The following is a 17,271-nucleotide window of genomic DNA, read 5'->3' on the forward strand; positions in this document are numbered from 1 at the left end:
TTAAAAAACAAAACAAAACTTGAAAGATTTGGCTCCCACCTACTCAGAAGTGAACATATGAAGTAGTCAGAACACTGGTTAATTTAGCAGTTTTCTCTATGCCATGAGTAGGCAAGGTGGCACCTTCTAGATCAGGGTTTCCCAGCCTTGGGACTCCAGCTGTTTTTGGACTATAACTCCCATCAACCCTAGCTAGCAGGACCAGTGGTCAGGGATGATGGGCACTGTAGTCCAGAAACAGCTGGAGACTCAAGTTGAACTCTAAATGTTACTCGACTCCCAGTGGACCATCCAGCATGGTCAATGGTCATGGAATGATGGGAGTCTCAATCCAACAACATCTGGAAGTCTCTGGGTTAGAGAAGGCTGCCCTAGTCTACTCTAACTGGTGGTGGCTTTCCAGGGTCTTTGGCAAAGCTTTTCCCCACAACACCTGAAAATCCATTTAACTGAATTCCAGGTCAAATGATGCTGAGCTACACGCCAAAAAGCGGATCAGACTTCTCCAGACAGGCAAGTAGCCAAGGAACTCCAACATCCTGTCTATACCATGCTGGGCTGGCTCTAGCACTGCCCACATGTCCCTGTATCACATAGAATTGGAAGTGACCCTGAGGATCTTTTACTCCAACCCCCTGAAATGCAGGAATATGCTGGTGGCCCATAAGGAGATCAGCATTACCAGTATAACTGCACTCTAACCAACTGAAATCAAAGTCAAATCATTGCTGCTGCTTTTCAGAGGCAGTGCCCCTGCCCACATTGTAGCTGTTAAACCCTGTAGCAGCCTTTTCATTCAGAACCTTCCAAGTTCCCCGGTGGCCACGAACTGCAGGAGAAAAGTTCTTTCTCCTCTGTAATACTGAAATGAAGCTCTTAGGTTGGACGATTGAGGACAGACAAAAGTAGGGTACATAGTGCACAGTTAAGGCAGTACCCCATCACTTTGCCCCCAAGCTTTTTGAGGCGACCAGCAACAAAGCAGAACAGCACTTGAAGACGCTCGTGTTGTGGCCCATGTGTCTCTCAGTGTGCCATTGCTGCAGATGTGAAAACACACACCTGCGACTCCGGGAACAGTAGGCGTCAATTACATTTCTGCACATTTATTTTACAGCTTCAGCTTAAGTACAGCACAGTTTGATACCACGGCCTTGGCATTTAAAGTAGATTTGATATTTTGACTGAATGAGATGATTAAGTGAAAGGCAACGGCAAGGAAAATGCAACAGTGATGAAAACGGCACCCGCTTCTCCTCCTTGTTCAAGCCACAAGCTGAAACCCATTAAAACAAAACGTGCTTATGCTAGTTCATATTCCGTAGTGTTCAAAAGGATTGTGCTGTGACATTTTGCATGCAAAGGAAACCAACAAAGCAAACAGCAGAGTGGGACCTGGTTAACCTCCCTGGGGAAGAGAACTACAGTTGTTGATCCAACTGAATACACTGAGAATTTATTCCCAGAATCCGGGTACCGGTAATTTTACACCTGAATCTTGACCCATAAAAGCCGTCTCACGTGCAGAAACAGGTTCTTATATGTAAACCAGAGGGAGAAGCTCTACATTGCTAGCCGCACATGTAACAAGTAAAGCCTAGACTAGCCTTCCCCATCCAGTTGCCCTCCAGATATTTTGGACTACATCTCCCATCATCTTTTACCATGGGCCATCTGGAGAGCACCAGACTGGGGAAGGCTAGTGTAGGCTGACAGGATAACTTCGGGCAAGCCACATCACCTCAGGTGGTTTAATTCCTTAGCTCTACAAGGGGAGCAATCTGCCTCAGAGGAGTGAAGCTGCTCTGGCAACACAAACTTACTTCAAAGCCTTGTGGTTTTTGCAGGAGTCACTTACTTTTGATTTGCTGTGTCGTATAAGAGCAGAGAGTAGTCTGTTTGATTCTCCCATCACACCTGCGTGGTCCTTGGCTTCACACCACTCCACCAGCCGTTCAACCAGCTTCACGTTCTTCCCCAGTTGTTCGGCAGCTTCTGCTACATATAACAAAGATGGCACTTTTTTTTCAGTACACAGCAGTTGTTGTTCTAAAAAAAAAAACCAAAACCCAGCACCCCACATTCCTGAAAGGTGGGAAAGTACAAAGAAAACAACAACCTTGATTTTGAACAAAGAGGAGGCAAAAATAGCAATGGGCAGAATCCAGTTGGTGTTGCTCTGCTAGCAGATGATGTTCATTAGCAGAATGAGGAAAGAGATTTTTTTTGGGGGGGGGGATTTCTCCTTCCCTAAGCAGTCTGGCCCCCACTCCAAAAATCTACTGTGAAGAAACCTCCTGGAACCAATTGGGGAAGAGGACAGAGGAACAGCCAATAATCAACTCCCAATTCTGCTGATGGATATTTTCCATTAGCAGAGCAACACCAACTGGATTTTGTTTAGGGAAATATTATCCCAGTCAAAGGACATTGCTCAAGGTTGTACAGAAGGGCTGGTGAGGGGTGTGGCCTGGGGACAGTCCAAAGGGCCAGACAGAGAGTTTTGAAGGTCCACAATTGGCCCCCAGGGTCAGGATTCCCACCCCGAGGTAGGTTAAAAAGAACTGGAATGAGCAGGGTCAAAGGTACTATAAAGTATGTTTTTCAAAAAGGAAGCTGTGTTACTGGCTCTCGAGCAGTCAATAGAAAAATAAATCTTGAAGGTCAGGTGGGGACAGTTAAAGGAAGATATCTGGAGTCTCCTCTAGCAACCATCACATCATTTTAGAGAAAAAATTCCATCCATGCTTGTCCAAAACATTGGCAAGCTGTATAATAAAATTGTATTTTGCTGTAAAAACAGGATGAAACAAGGGCTGCAGCCCTGCTAACCTGAATATTTTAGTTCCACAAGATGTAGCAAATTCCTTGTAATACCTTGTACTAAAATGTAAATAATCTGAAGCTGCTCATTTTATCCATGGCGTGCTGACTTCAAAATTGTGATAATTCAAAATCATAGTAAATGTCAATTTTTATAGCTTCCTTTTTCCCTTGTCTCTGATCTTTTAGCTTCCCCGGCCCCCTGCTATCTTACTTCCAAAAACTAGCTCTGGAATTTTAAAAACACACATTTAAAAAAAACAAACAAACAACCCTAGAATCTCAGGCAGACACAAACTTAACAGAAGTTGATCAAGAATATTTTGTAAACTCATAAGCTGTTTATTGTTTACTTCTGGCTGAAAGCCTTCCGAACTCTACTCTCTTTTTGCATGGAGGAAATTTATAATTATGCTGATGATAAGGATTTCAAGATACATGAAGTCCTCTGTGTAAGCAATTCAGTTGTCATGAAACTATGGCAATCTGCATTTATTACTTGCAGAAGTTCAATAGATTATGTTGTTGCCTCAAACGTCGCTTTTTTAAAATAAAAGGTGTTGATATAATTGTTAACTATTTCACAAAACTGTTCGCGTGTGTAGGAAAAGAGGATTTTTGGAACACTTGAAGCTGCAATATACTTAAGATATTCACTGCATGCCACGCTACGGCTGAGGCAAGCTGTGCTATGCCAATAAATCAAGAGCTTAAGCTTGCGCTTAGATAACTACAGACCATCTCAGGTTTTTAAGAAGTCCATGCTTTTTTCACTTTGCAGATGCATTCAATTTATTTGAAGGATTTTCTTGAAATCCCTTTTTTCTTCTGTAAGGAACGTAGCAACAGATCAAGGGCAGAATCACTTAATACAGGAGAACAATTTATTTTTACCTTGTGCATCTATTAACATTCTTAACGTCCCCAGCAGCTTGAACTGAACAGGGGGCATCTCGGATCTGAGAAATTTCAAAACGGCTTCTGCCACGCCAGCTGACAGCATCTTCGCCTTATTTACAACTGCATGAATAAAGAACAGATATTATCTGAGAGGCACTGCGGAGATGATACACTTACACCGCGTGAAGAGATTTAGTCCTGAGGCAGCCTTTAAACGCCTCCGAAAGCAACATTAGAGGGTTCAGTTGTGTGAGGGGTGGGGAAGATGATCAGAGGAAGCAAGACTGGGTCCTATTCTACTCCCATTTGAGTTGTAGGATTAAAAAAAAAGTTTAATACAATACATTATTATTATTACTTTATTTATATGCCACTCATCTGACTGGGTTGCCTCAGCCACTGTGGGCAGCACCCAACAAAATATTAAAAACGCAGTAAAATGTCAACCATTAAAAACTTCCCTAAACAGGGGTGCCTTCAGATGTCTTCTAAAAGTCAAATAGTTGTTTATCTTCTCAACATCTGATGGAAGGGAGTTCCACGGGGTGGGTGCCACTACCGAGAAGGCCCTCTGCCTGCTTCCCTGTAGCTTCACTTCTTGCTGTGAGGGAACTGCCAGAAGGCCCTTGGAGCTGGACCTCAGTGTCTGGGCTGAATGATGGGGGTGGAGACGCTCCTTCAGGTATACTGGGCCGAGGCGATTTAGGACTTTAAAGGTCAGCACCAACACTTTGAATTGTGCTTGGAAACATACTGGGAGCCAATGTAGGTCTTTCAGGACCGGTGTTATATACATTACGTATCATATATCAATCAGTTCATCCTATATCAGTCCACTTAACGTCTTACACTATGTTAAATTTGCTTTTCTACCTACCCAAGTAAGAAAACCTTATATAAAACTTCTATTACCTCCTTTCTTATGTTATATTAACTGTGTAAGTATATGTAGTTCCCTGTATGTCAAACTACAGAAAAGCTGACACAATATGTTTAACCAGTGTATGCTCTATGGATGAACAGATGTCAAAGTGTGAAACACACACACATCCTGCTCTATTGGCCTCTAGCTTCCTCAACCTCCTGATCTATTTTAAAATTATTTTAGCACCATGACTCTAGGCTTTAGACTGAACTTTAAAAGTTTAGACTGCCTTTAAAACCTGTAAGTCGTCTGCTTCTGGCTATTTTCTTTAAGGGCCTCTTTGAAGCCTCTGGCTGATATAGTAGTTCTGGGCCCTTTTATAATCAAATAATATGTCCCGCTTAGGAAGTTTTGGGGGGCCAGGGTGGGGCAGGGCAAGGCAGAGGCCTAAGAAACATTTCAGATCAATAAAGCAGTGCTGTATCCTATTGTTTGTGGTGACTTCCAGTTGCAGAAGTTACATATTTGTAAGTAAATGTATGAGTTACTTAGGTATATTAGAACAAGCCTGCACCTTTCACCAAATGAGGTGGTAGATTTGTGGGCTATACTCACTATAGACCGCAGATGTAGAGGAAAAGAGGATGGAGGAAACACCCTATTAGCATAAGACGACTGTGTTGTGTTTTTTAAATGGGGGCTGATCCACACAGCGCTGGTGTGTATGTTCTAAGTGCAGAGGGATGTGGAAATGAGCCCTGCACCTGTACACCCTGCAGTATGTACGGAACACTTAGTACAAGCCAACATTATGCACATCCTACTCATGCGATTCATTCCCTGTAAAAAAAGGGGGGGAAGGGACTGGGGACAGGTAGGTCACATGGGCAAGGTATAAGAACCAACCTGAGTTCACACAAATAACTGGATAGACTGAGCAAGTGTCAGGGACTGGTGGTGGGAGGCAACCGCCAGTAAACTCCCAAGGGATACCCCAGAGGAGGTAGGCTCAGAGCCAGGGAAGTCATGGTGGGACACTGAGGAGAGGTCAGAGGGGAAGAAGATTGGGAAGAGGAGCTGGGTGCTGAAGGGGCAACAGGGTTTAGTGAGCAGGAAGAGCTGGCGGAAGAGAGCAGTTTAGACTCTTGAGGCTGAAGAAGAAGAGAAGGGATCAAGAGGCTGTTGGTGAATCCAGGGAGTCTCCCTCTCTTGCTGTGACAAGCTCCTCTTCCCCTCATCTAGTCCCCAAGAATGCACAGGATAATTAGGAGACAAGAACAGAGGCCAGAGGTGTGCAGACGCAGTTTGAGACCGCTTGAGAAACAAGACCTACTGGGAATGGTTGCTAAGCGGTATGTTGTTTCCTTGAATAAAGAGTTCACTTCGCTGACAACAGAGCCCTGCTTCTTTCATGCTGACCTGCGTCTGACTCCAGCCCTGACAGCAAACATATGTGGCGAAGGCTCAACACATGTAGTGCCTACATAAAGGGATGTAGTATAGTTAGTTAGTGTGTGTGTGTGTGTGTGTGTGTGTGCAACATAAGGAGAGAGAGAGAGAGAGAGAGAGAGAGAGAGCTTTGAAGAGACAAGGAGGGTCTGCTGTGGACTTCGTTAAGTGGAGTACAGGTGCTGTTCTATGAACACGGAATTCAGAAGAATGCAAATCATCTCCCTCCTATCATCATCATTATGCGAATGACAAACAATCCACCTTGCAAACAGCTGCCTATAACACTGCAAGGAGCCTGTGCTTTTTGCTCAGTCTCTTGGGACCTCTCTTCCGCCGTTCCTGGTGACTGCACCTGTTCCACCCCGTGAGGCTCTCTACCCCCATGTGTGAAGCAGGAGACAGACTTTGCTCCAGAATGCATTTTAATTAAAAGTGAGAAGTTAGATGGCATTTAGAACATGGGCTAACAAGATGTTGCTTGTTCTGGCAGAGATTTCCATCTCAGAAGCTTATGCTTTATTTTTAACAAGCATTTTCCACTAAGCTGTATTTCCTCCTCGCTCAGGGAATTTCGATAGTACCGGTAATTTGCACTTCTTCTCAAAATCTTGGTTTGTTTGGGGCTTTAAAAAAAAAAAAAAAGATTTAAGTGCAATGAGGTGGGAGAATAAGAACGTTTGTGGGTGTGTGCGTGTATCTACACATAGAATACATCTGCTGCTCCTCTAATAACCCTTAGCTGTACCATAAACATATACAAATAGACATGGAAAGCAAATAGGTGCTGAATGACTCCCTAACAGGAGTTCAAAGAGAAATAAAAACGAGAGATGTAACGCTGCACAGAGATGCATGTAGAAGAGAAAAGTAACTGACGGGACTCTGACCATTTCATTAAATCTGGTCTGTCATCAATCCAACACGGGTCAATTCAATTATATGCAAATCACATAAACTCAAAGTGGGCTCTGCCTTATGGACTGGCGGCCAAGTTTGCTCTTTATCTTTATAGCAAATCCAACCACTTGCATCTCCACCTCCTCTTCTTTATACAGTACTGTACTATTATATTTTATAAAATAAAATAAAAAATGTGGTATTTATCTGACATTTGCCCATAAGTGCTCATAATATGATTGCAGCACTGCAATCCTTACACTACCAAGTAAGGTAGCCCAGTATTTTTATCCCCGTATTAGAGCTAAAGCAGCATAGTTAGTGCCACCCAGTCAATTTCTCATGTATTAATCATTAGGAAAAAGAGGTTAAGGCTGCAATGCTAAGTGCACTTAGTAGAGAGTGAGCGAGCCCAATGAACACAGCGGGACTTACCTATGAGTAAACCTGTAGAGGATTGTGCTAAATTGTTTCCTAATGATACACAGCAGGACACGCAATTTGGAGGAGCAGAATTTCACCACCTCACACACAGACACCCCCCCCCCCCACTTTTGTGGGAGCTGCTTCTGCATTTGGTAACACGCTACGCTGTGGTCTAAACCACTGAGCCTAGGGCTTGCCTATTGGAAGGTCGGCAGTTCAAATCCCTGCGACGGGGTGAGCTCCCGTTGCTCGGTCCCTGCTCCTGCCAACCTAGCAGTTTGAAAGCACGTGCAAGTAGATAAATAGGTACTGCTCCAGCGGGAAGGTAAACAGCGTTTCCGTGCGCTGCTCTGGTTTTGCCAGAAGCGGCTTAGTCATGCTGGCCTGGAAAAACTGTCTGTGGACAAACGCTGGCTCCTTCGGCCAGTAAAGCGAGATGAGCACCGCAACCCCAGAGTCGTTTGCAACTGGACTTAACTGTCAGGGGTTCTTTAACTTTACCTTTTTAAACTGCTTACCAGGAATAGCGAGGTTTCGGAGCGCGCTCAGTGCTGCATGCTGCACTGTAACATTGCCATCCTCTACGTGCCTGTCCAGTAAGTCCATCAGCTTCTGAACGATGCCATTATCCACCATATGGATACAGTTTCCATCTGCGCAAGAACAGACAATCAGAGCATGCATAAAACGCTTCTCTCTGTTAAAACCATAGTTGTTCCTCCACCCAAACTTTCAGCAATAAATTTTGCTCTTCTGCGACACCAGTTCATCATTTAAAATAAAACTGGGAAGACGAAACTAGAGTCTGAGACACTGTTTACCTGCTTTCCAAATTTTCTTTCCTCCTTTTTTTTGCCTGGGCTATATGTATTTAAATGCACAGTCTCCCCTACTCCATATGTTCTTCAAATCACTTTGAAAGCAAAATTCCCAAGGGACGTGTGCATGGCTGTTTACCTATTCCTTTGCCTTTCACTGCATTGTGGGGACACCATCGCCTCGTCCCACCTAATGTTTGGCAAGTACTAATGTCCTACAAGGTGGCTATATTTTACGGTCTGAAAACAAACAAACAATTTTTCCCCGAAAGTCGGGGCTCTGTTCGGCTGCTTATAATCCCCACCATAAAATGCACTATGCCAACAAATATATATTTCCTGCCCCAGTGCTATTTAAACTTTAGTGCTGACAGCAAGCTGGAGTGTGAACCTCAATGATTTTTACCGTTTCTAGCAAAATTTGCAATTGCCAGTGCTCCTGCAAGCTGCAGCTGATGGCTATTAGACAGGATCCACAAAAGCACCCTTTGGAAAACACTTCCTTTTCCTCCTTCAAATAGTTTTTGCATTGATTCATCTGGGGGGGAAAGAAACAAAGTACATTTGGACAAAGTGTGAAAAACATGGATCTATACAGCTGCTTCGGGCTAAGTCAAGCCATTAAATCCATCAGGTACAGTAGCGACTATACTTTTGACACTGGGGTGGTATTCAGCTAAAAAACAGCACAAGCAAAATGATTCCCATTTCTGCAACAGGACTTTCTTCTTTCTCCTCCCCACACCTGCTCCAAAAGGTGGGCAAAAACCCTAAAACAGATTGGGGGGCAGCACAGGGGGAAGAGACTGAACATTCACCAAACTGAACATTCACCTTAGCATTAGGTTAAAATCTCCCTTAGCTCTCTATGGAATCAGATGGAACCTCAGCCTTGCTACATTTAGCAAGAGATGCTACATTTAACTAGAGATAGCATCTAGGATATTGTGCATGCAAAATGTGCCCTGCCACTGTTTTTCCTCTGCCACATTCAACAAAACTTCCTTGTACGCATTGGTCTTACAGCACATGCAAAAGTTCAACCTATACAAATAAAACCAGCAGGTCTGGGAACCATGCCTGCCAACTGTCTAGGAAAATTTGCTGGATGTGAAAAAGAAGAAAGTTTTAGCTGAAACTACTAAAACTCAGCCACTCTAGGTGAACACAAGCTAACCCACAGACTACAATGCGATGGCTAGAATCCGATATGCTAATGACAGCATGAGAATTCCCAGGTTCCACATGCAACACTCACCTCCCAGCAGTAGTAGAACCATAAGATCAGAGGCAGTTTTGAGCTCGGCAATGTCATCTTCTTTGTCACTGTCTACGGTCTTTTGGACTATTTCAAGTAGACATTCAACCAGGCCTGCTTCAACCAGCTGCAGCTTAATGATATCTGGGTGAAGATAGAAGAAACTAAATATAAAATGCTTTTAGAATACAGTGGTGCCTCCGGTTGTGGATGGGATCCGTTCTGGAGGTCCAGTCGGATCCCGAGGTTTCCGCAACCTGAGGACCGCTTCTGCGCATGTGGCAAAACCCAGTAAAATACTTCCGGGTTTGCTGCGCACGCATCCCGAAGTTTACGTAACCAGAGGGTTATGTAAACGGAGGTTCGACTGTACATGTGACTCCAAATAACGCGTAACAAAAGCAGGAAGACAAGGTAACTACAACTGTGTATGCCACACAATGCCGGAGACTACTAGCCATGATAACTATGCCCTGTCTGCAAAGTTGGAGGCATCAATGCTTCTGAATTCCAGTTGCAGGAAGCCAATGAAGGGGAGAGTGGTCTTGTGTTCAAATCCTGATTGCAGGTTTCCCACAGGCATCTGGTTGGCCACTGAGAGCAGGATGCTGTTTACTAAAGATTTACTTAGTTTGCTGCATTTTATGAGTTGTACTGTTGTTGTTGCTGCTGTTTTCCTCACAAAGCAAATTCATATGCTTCTGCTCTGCTTTCTTAACCCTCCTTTAATTTTTTTTTCTTGTCCCATCCAATCACAGTTCTTTAACTTTGGATCCCCAGATGTTATTGGATTATAACTTCTGACATCCTCAGCTATTAGTCAGGGCTGATGGTAATTGTAGGCCAGCAGCATCTGGGGGCCCAAGATTGAAGAACTGTGCATAGTACAAAACACTGAAATAAAGGGGGGGGAGGCTCAGCCAAAGGTTTCCACACAGACTATTTCAGCTAGGCACAGCTTCCTCAGCAAGAGCCGTGACTCAGCCAAATATCAAAATGAATTTCTCTCCCTCAGAAACAAAACTGTCACCAGAGTCTCACCATTTTCTGCCAAAGGAGCCAAAACTTCAAATATCATCTCCTTCTTGTCATGTTCTATTTGCTTTTTGAACAGTTTCACAAGCTCTTCAGCAATGTTTGTGTAGGCGAATTGCTCTTTGCTTGATTCTGTGAAATCAAAAAGGGGAAAGCTAAGTGCACAGAATGGCAGCACTGTTTTCTCTTCAGTTTATTAGGAGGTTACTTGGCACATTGATTAACAGAGCTAAACGCTCTTCGCAGACAGGAACAATATACTCCCATACTTAAGCCTGTCACTAAATGAAAAGAAAAACATCCAGGCCTTTTAAGATAAATGTGATGACCTGAATTATTAATTATGTTGAAAGCTGTTAAAAATTTGCACCAGTGGAACGTGAACGTACCCATAGCAACAGCAAAATTACCAACATATAAATTAAGCCTTCAGCTGCCATCAGCTGAACAAGAAAAATTACACAGTGAGTGCGCTGGGTTTCTGATTGAAGAGACTAAAGGTCAGACCCAGCACCTTAACATTTACATGGCTGCATGCTGACAGAATTTGTTCTGGTGTCTCAAAACAGACAAATCCAGATGCTTTGATTCAACCTTCTTTCTGGGTACCCTGAGTCTGATGGCTTTTTAAAATGCAGGTGCAATATTAAGTTTATTGACCCGTTTCTGACAGCTTAAGCCATCCATCAATCTACACAGTTGCCAGTGTAAATAATTAGCTACTTAAAAACTTTATGGTTGTATTATAAGGGAACCAGTGGGCTTGCTTTCAATACAACTCACAAGAGTAAGGAGAAGCAATGGTCATGTTCACACGTCATGCAAAGCCAAACCATGGCTTAACATTTACAGGTAGGTAGCCATGTTGGTCTGCCATAGTCAAAACGAAATAAAAATGCACACGAAAGCTCATACCAAGAACATACTTAGTTGGTCTCTAAGGAGTTTGGCCAAACTGCGAGAGGCAGTGAAGGATAGGTGTGCCTGGCGTGCTCTGGTCCATGGGGTCACGAAGAGTCGGACACGACTGAACAACAAAAAGGTGCTACTGGAAGGAATTTTTTATTTTATTTTGTTTTGACCATGGCTTAACATGATAGCACTGGCTCCTGAGAAGGAGATCACAGCTGCTTGCTGCTCCCCAGGGTTTTTAGACTGGTGTGGGTTTGGCTTAGCATGTTGTCTGAATCCACTATGGCTAAGATCTCTCCCCCTTCAATGAAACCTATAACCACAGGACAGACATTGGCTACAGACTAGGGTTAAAGGCAATAGCTTAAGAATGACCCTGGCACACAATGCCAAAAAGAAGACGATGCCACACCTTAGCTTAGCTGCCATTGTCCACTGACCTAAACACCCCCAGGGAGCAGCAAATTGGTTGTGATTCCCTCTCAGGCAGGCAGCACATTTGCGTCATCACAGGAAGCATGTGGCTGTTAAGTGGTTGAGTTAAAGTGGGCCATGGGAACTTGAGGGCTGTGCCAAAGGCTTCACAGAAAAGGTGGGTTGTGAGGAGGGATTTGAAGGAAATAATAGAGGAAGCAGTTCTTAACATACAGGGCTAATACTGAACGTAAGAACTGGCAGAACCAAACTTTCTGTGTTATTTATGTGCAGTGGCGATATATTTGTTTTAATTATATCATTTTCCTGTCACAGAACCGCCTTGCCAAGCCCAACCACTGTGGATGGGTAAGCTGGTCTTGCTGCTTGCTCCCTCGGCAGTACATTAACTTAAGCAATAAAACAATACAAACAGGAGAAATCATCAACATTGTAGTAAAAACAAAAAATTATCATGTAATCTGAAAATTGTTATGGCTCTTCCAGTGTCAAGCAGACATTAAGAACCCATTTCCATAAAAAGAGGTGAGGGAAAGAGCTGGCGGAGGAGACACACATCAATGAATACTATGAATACTAAATGAAATTTAATCATTCTAAGCTATCACTGTCAGTTTCTGCTTCACATTTGCCATATTTATCACAGACTTCTGAAAACGGAAAGTTTGCCCAGATTGAATGTTATAGTACAAAATTGGTTTGTTTGCTTTTAAAGTTTTTAATCCAAAAATTTCCAGGTGTTTTTTCCCCCCAGGCCTAGCTGGACCACTGTAAGAGGAAGGCAAACACCAACCCTGTTTGCATGAGAGGTCCTTCTAAACTCTTCCCAGATATCAAGTAGACGTAGCTGTAAAGGTATCTAATTTCATAACTGTGCATAGACTTTTTTAAATAAGCCATTATACTTTCTTGAGAGATAGAAAGCAACACTTCTTATAGTCAGGCAGTGAGGAAAAATCTGATAGGAAGTCGTTGTATTTGAACCTTAAAAATAAAGTTTATTTATGTCAGGAGTAACCAACATGGCACCCTCTAGACGTAGTTGGGCTCCACCTCCTATCAACACATATCAGCATGGTCAATGGTCAGTGGGGATGGAAGCTGTAGCCCAGGTGGAAAGATGAACTCATGTGTAGACATCAGGCAGGCAGAGAATAGCTGGAAAGGGGAACTTGGGATACTTGAATAGTGAATACAGATGAAAATATCAGCACTGGTCCTCCTATAAACTTGCCATAAATAGTAAATCAGAACAATGTAACATTAATAAATAAAGAGAACAGGTTTGTGGGTTGCATCCCAGGACTTACCAAGTTCTGCTAAATTGCCAAACGCAACAAGGCACATTTCAGTCAAAGCCGAATTTTGGCAATGAATGCCCAGCAATTTCACTAACGTAGGGATAACACCCATGTTGATGAGCTGAGATTGTAGGGTATCTGTAGACAGACAAAAAAAAAAGAGACAAATGTGTTTGAGTTAGCACTGCCTTTGCAGTATCACCGTATCGCCTCCATAATTATTCTCCAACGTCAGTAATTTAAGGAAGGAGGCAACTGTAGCCTACAATCAAAACATTGCATCTCCTTGTTCTTCTGATGTCTGCTTAGCATTCAAACCTATCATGGGAAAGAAATCCCCATACGGTCTACTACATGAGAGAGACTGCCTCTCTCTGGCCACAAACCCATTTAATAATAAACTATTATAGTTTCTCCAAAATAATCTTAGACGTTGTTAAATCCAGCTTTCCAAATCAGATGCCCTCCAGATGCTTGTTGGACTACAACTTCCATCATTCCTGGTCATTGGCTGTACTGGCTGGGGCTGATGTGAGTTGGAGCCTAACAACATTTAGAGGGCACATGGTTGGGGAAGGATGTGCTAGTGTGCATATATCCTCAGGGGGCCATAGATTTATTAAAAGAGAAGAGAAGAGAAGAGAATATATATGCAGTGCCATCACTGCCTTAAATGTCTGTGCCAGCAGAGATTCTCTCCAGAGTGAAAGAAAATTCCATGCATGCATTTCTACTTGCCCTCTGAAACCTCACAGAATTATGGACTGTGGCCTTTTACTGCAAATATTGCTGTCAGTTGTATGCATGTACATTCTACTGCTTTCAAAAGGGGTTTATACGTTCATAACAGTGTGCAAAGGACACAGGCTTCTCCAACGATGGCTGCAGCCCAAGTAAATGAAAAATGCATTTCTCATTTATACTTCCCAAATTGCCTCCTAAAGCTAGTGACTAAATACATCTCGGTATTTCAGGTAACGGAATGCTTCTGTCAACACAACCAAATAATTCTGAGGACCAGATTAAATCAATAATCATAATCATAACAAGGCAAATTTACTCCGTTCATCACAAAAAGCTCCCTTGGAAGCCCGCAATTACAAATTATGTGCACTAGATTTTAAGTTTCATGAAGAGTAATAATAGATATATTGATGTAATGTCACAGGCAATCTTGCCTTCCCCTCACCCATGCATTTTTTTTGCTTTTAAATAGTAAGGTTAGCAAGAAAAGACAGAGTAAGTACTTATGGACACTTAACACACTAAAAGTGTTATGCAAACAAGTCACAATATAGGTTATAAAAAGCTTGATAAAAACAAAGAAGTGGCTTAACAAAGAACAAGGACAAAACATTTCTGAAGAGTCCAGTGCCACAATGATATAATCTTCATAGATTAAAAAAAATATTATTGTGTGTCGATATTTGCAAAGAAAAATATGTTTGAAGATTATCCATTAGGAGACACCATTAGTTTATAAAACAAAAAACAAAAGTTTCCACAATTTAACAAGTGAAATGTGTTTGTTTTGCAATAGAAGGAAACGATGCAAACATCAGTTGTAGTCATACTGCACTCAGATTCCTCCAAGGATGCCCCTGAGCAAAATAACGGGAGCCTATAGTCTCACTGACTGACTCCTGGATTTTAAAAAGCAAAAGCAGTCGGATGTGTGATAGTCTTAACCCTTTGTGCACACAGAATATCTGCAAACTGCCCCTCCCACCTTCTAACCCTGATCAGAATATATCCTGTTGCAGACATTCAAATGAGTATAATTTGATTTTTAATTATTAAAGACACTGATTCACTATCTTCCTGCAGCAGAAAGCCACATAACACAACAATGGGGCAGGCGTAAAGGAGCAAGCCTGTCTGTTATCATTGGATCTCCAAACCTTTCTCCTGTTGCAGGCTTGTGTTGACAACCACTGACAAAAGGGTAGCTCAAGCTTTTGAACGAATGGCTGGATGTATGCAGATGTCCCGTTGCTAAAACCTTGCCTAGATTCCATTCACATCAGCCAAAGACAGAGTGTGTCTCTGTTAAGACACTCACCTAATGCAAAGGTAACAGAAACGCACACAGGAATACCCAGGCTATTCATCCTTAGTATTTTCTACTCTAACTGGCAGCGGATCTACTGGCAGCTTTGGACAAGTGTCTTTCCTGCTATCTGTTCCTTTCAACTGGAGCTGCCAGGGATTGAATCTGGGGCCTTCTAGATGCAATGCAGAAATGCTACTACCACTGAGTGGTGATTCAAAGGTCAAGGAGTGGAGGCGTCCTTTCTCCTCAATAATCAAAGCAGGGGTGGTAAGCTTTGTCCTTCAAGATGGTGCTGGATTAAAATTCTCATCATCCCCCAATATTGGCCATGCTGGCTGGGGCTGATGGGAGTTGGAAGTTCAACATCATCTAGAGGGCCACTGGGTAGCCACCTTAAGGTATGATCTGGGTCCTTCATCCAATTGCTGAAATGACAGCCCTCTTTCCTCTCCAAAAAGGATAATATTGCATGGTTCACCCATCTGAGTGTGGTAGAGGCAGGAGGGCCCTCTTGCTCCACTACCACCACAGGAAGAGGATCTTATGCGCAAGTAAGAGTCTGAACAGAGGCCAGCAAGCTTGGAAAAATGGGGAGAAAATGCAAATTGTCAGCATTAATGTAGCAGTCTGTATTCTCCTATGAGCTAATTTATTGCAATTTAGTATATTTTTAAGCCAAGAGCTTTCTTACAAAGCTTATTAAGAAACCATTACGATCAGAGAATGTTGCTTGAGGATAAGTGTTGAAGCTGGTCCTGTAACATGGTGTACCAACTAAAGGTTACAATCCTGTTCCTCTAAAATTATTTGAATTTTTATTCTGATAGCAGAAGGATAGCACTGCAAAGAGTAGAGGCTAAAAATAAAGTTTAACTGTTGATTGGTAGAATGTCATATGTTTAAATGAATGTCTTAGATTACCTGGGGCATCTTTTTATTTTATTTTGGGGAAAATATTCCTTATTCTGTTTTTTAGGCACTGTACTTTTTATGTATTCCACCCTCTCTTTGCAAATCTCCAAGATTTCATGTTCATACTTCAGTTTAAGTTACTTGGTTTAAGGACATGCACCTTTTACTTAATAAATCAGTTTGTAATTTCAGTTTTTACAGACAATGGAAAATTATAATCAAAAATTGCTGGAGCATTTGAGTTCAGCTTCTGAAGCTGCAGAAAACAAACTCTACAATTTACCACTAACTGACTGTATTTATGCGTAAGCCTTCTAAAGACTACAAGGTGCTGGAAAGCCCCCACTGTTACAAAGCTGCTTACATTTATTTTTTTAGCATGAATGGGTAAATATTAATTCACTCTCCTTTAATGCCATTCTAAGTTGTTCAGAATCTTGAGGCTCCTCCAGACATTAGTTTGGCTATTGCTTGGTAATGCCAGACATTTTGAGATTCCATGGAGGTCCATCAGCTGTGTCTTCTTCTATTGAGTGCACAGGAAGAAGCCACAATGCAGCTAGCAAACACATTACCACAGATAATGTCAGAAGGAGCATGTGGATTATTTAGGAAACTTGGAAAAACAGAAGAGTCAACTGGCTCAACACAAGAATTCGGACGCAGCATTGTGTTTTCCACTTTTAAATTCCATTTGCTTCCTCATATGCTCTTGGAATAGGGCTGGCCAATATGTTATGCTTCAGATGTTACTGGATTCCCTATCCTATTAACTCCAGCCAAGATGGCTAATGATCAGGGATGATGGGAGCTAGAGTCAAACAACATCTGGACACTGGGCATTCGGTGCATTATGATTTACTGGTAGATATTGGGATGATCTCCCATACATTGGCAAGAGTCCCTGACCCCAACAGTAGCAAAAACAAAGCTATTTATTCAATCTGATACTGAAAACAAATTCTGCTCGGAGGCACACTGTTCTTTAACTCTAATGGTGTGTCTTTTGCACCTGGCCCTGGTTGGTAAATCGTTGAGTAAATTGCTGAGCGAAAGATAGAAGTGGATCTTGCAAGCCTGAAATCTGCCCAGAGGCTCCCAGTAAGAGAAGGAAGGAGCTGAAGACTCAGAAGAAACACAGAAAAAAAGGACAGAAAAGCACAACATATGGCAACTAATGTGGA

General features: G+C 42.5%; 1 protein-coding gene across 6 annotated transcripts in view; it reads right to left on the reverse strand.

Moving 5' to 3' along the window:
- RAP1GDS1 (Rap1 GTPase-GDP dissociation stimulator 1) overlaps positions 1–17,271 on the reverse strand; it is a 100,459-nt gene that overhangs the window by 6,510 nt on the left and 76,678 nt on the right. For 5 of the 6 annotated variants that reach the window (XM_033160486.1, XM_033160485.1, XM_033160489.1 and 2 more), the window contains 7 exons: positions 13,132–13,260; positions 10,481–10,606; positions 9,440–9,583; positions 8,588–8,719; positions 7,882–8,016; positions 3,718–3,843; positions 1,859–1,998 (listed from right to left, as the gene is read on the reverse strand). In XM_033160486.1, coding sequence (XP_033016377.1) covers positions 1,859–1,998; positions 3,718–3,843; positions 7,882–8,016; positions 8,588–8,719; positions 9,440–9,583; positions 10,481–10,606; positions 13,132–13,260 — 932 coding nt within the window. The remainder of the gene's footprint in view (positions 1–1,858; positions 1,999–3,717; positions 3,844–7,881; positions 8,017–8,587; positions 8,720–9,439; positions 9,584–10,480; positions 10,607–13,131; positions 13,261–17,271) is intronic. The other variant, XM_033160488.1, reaches the window with a different exon arrangement.

This window comes from Lacerta agilis, chromosome 9, assembly GCF_009819535.1.
Source record: "Lacerta agilis isolate rLacAgi1 chromosome 9, rLacAgi1.pri, whole genome shotgun sequence".
NCBI lineage: Eukaryota > Metazoa > Chordata > Lepidosauria > Squamata > Lacertidae > Lacerta > Lacerta agilis.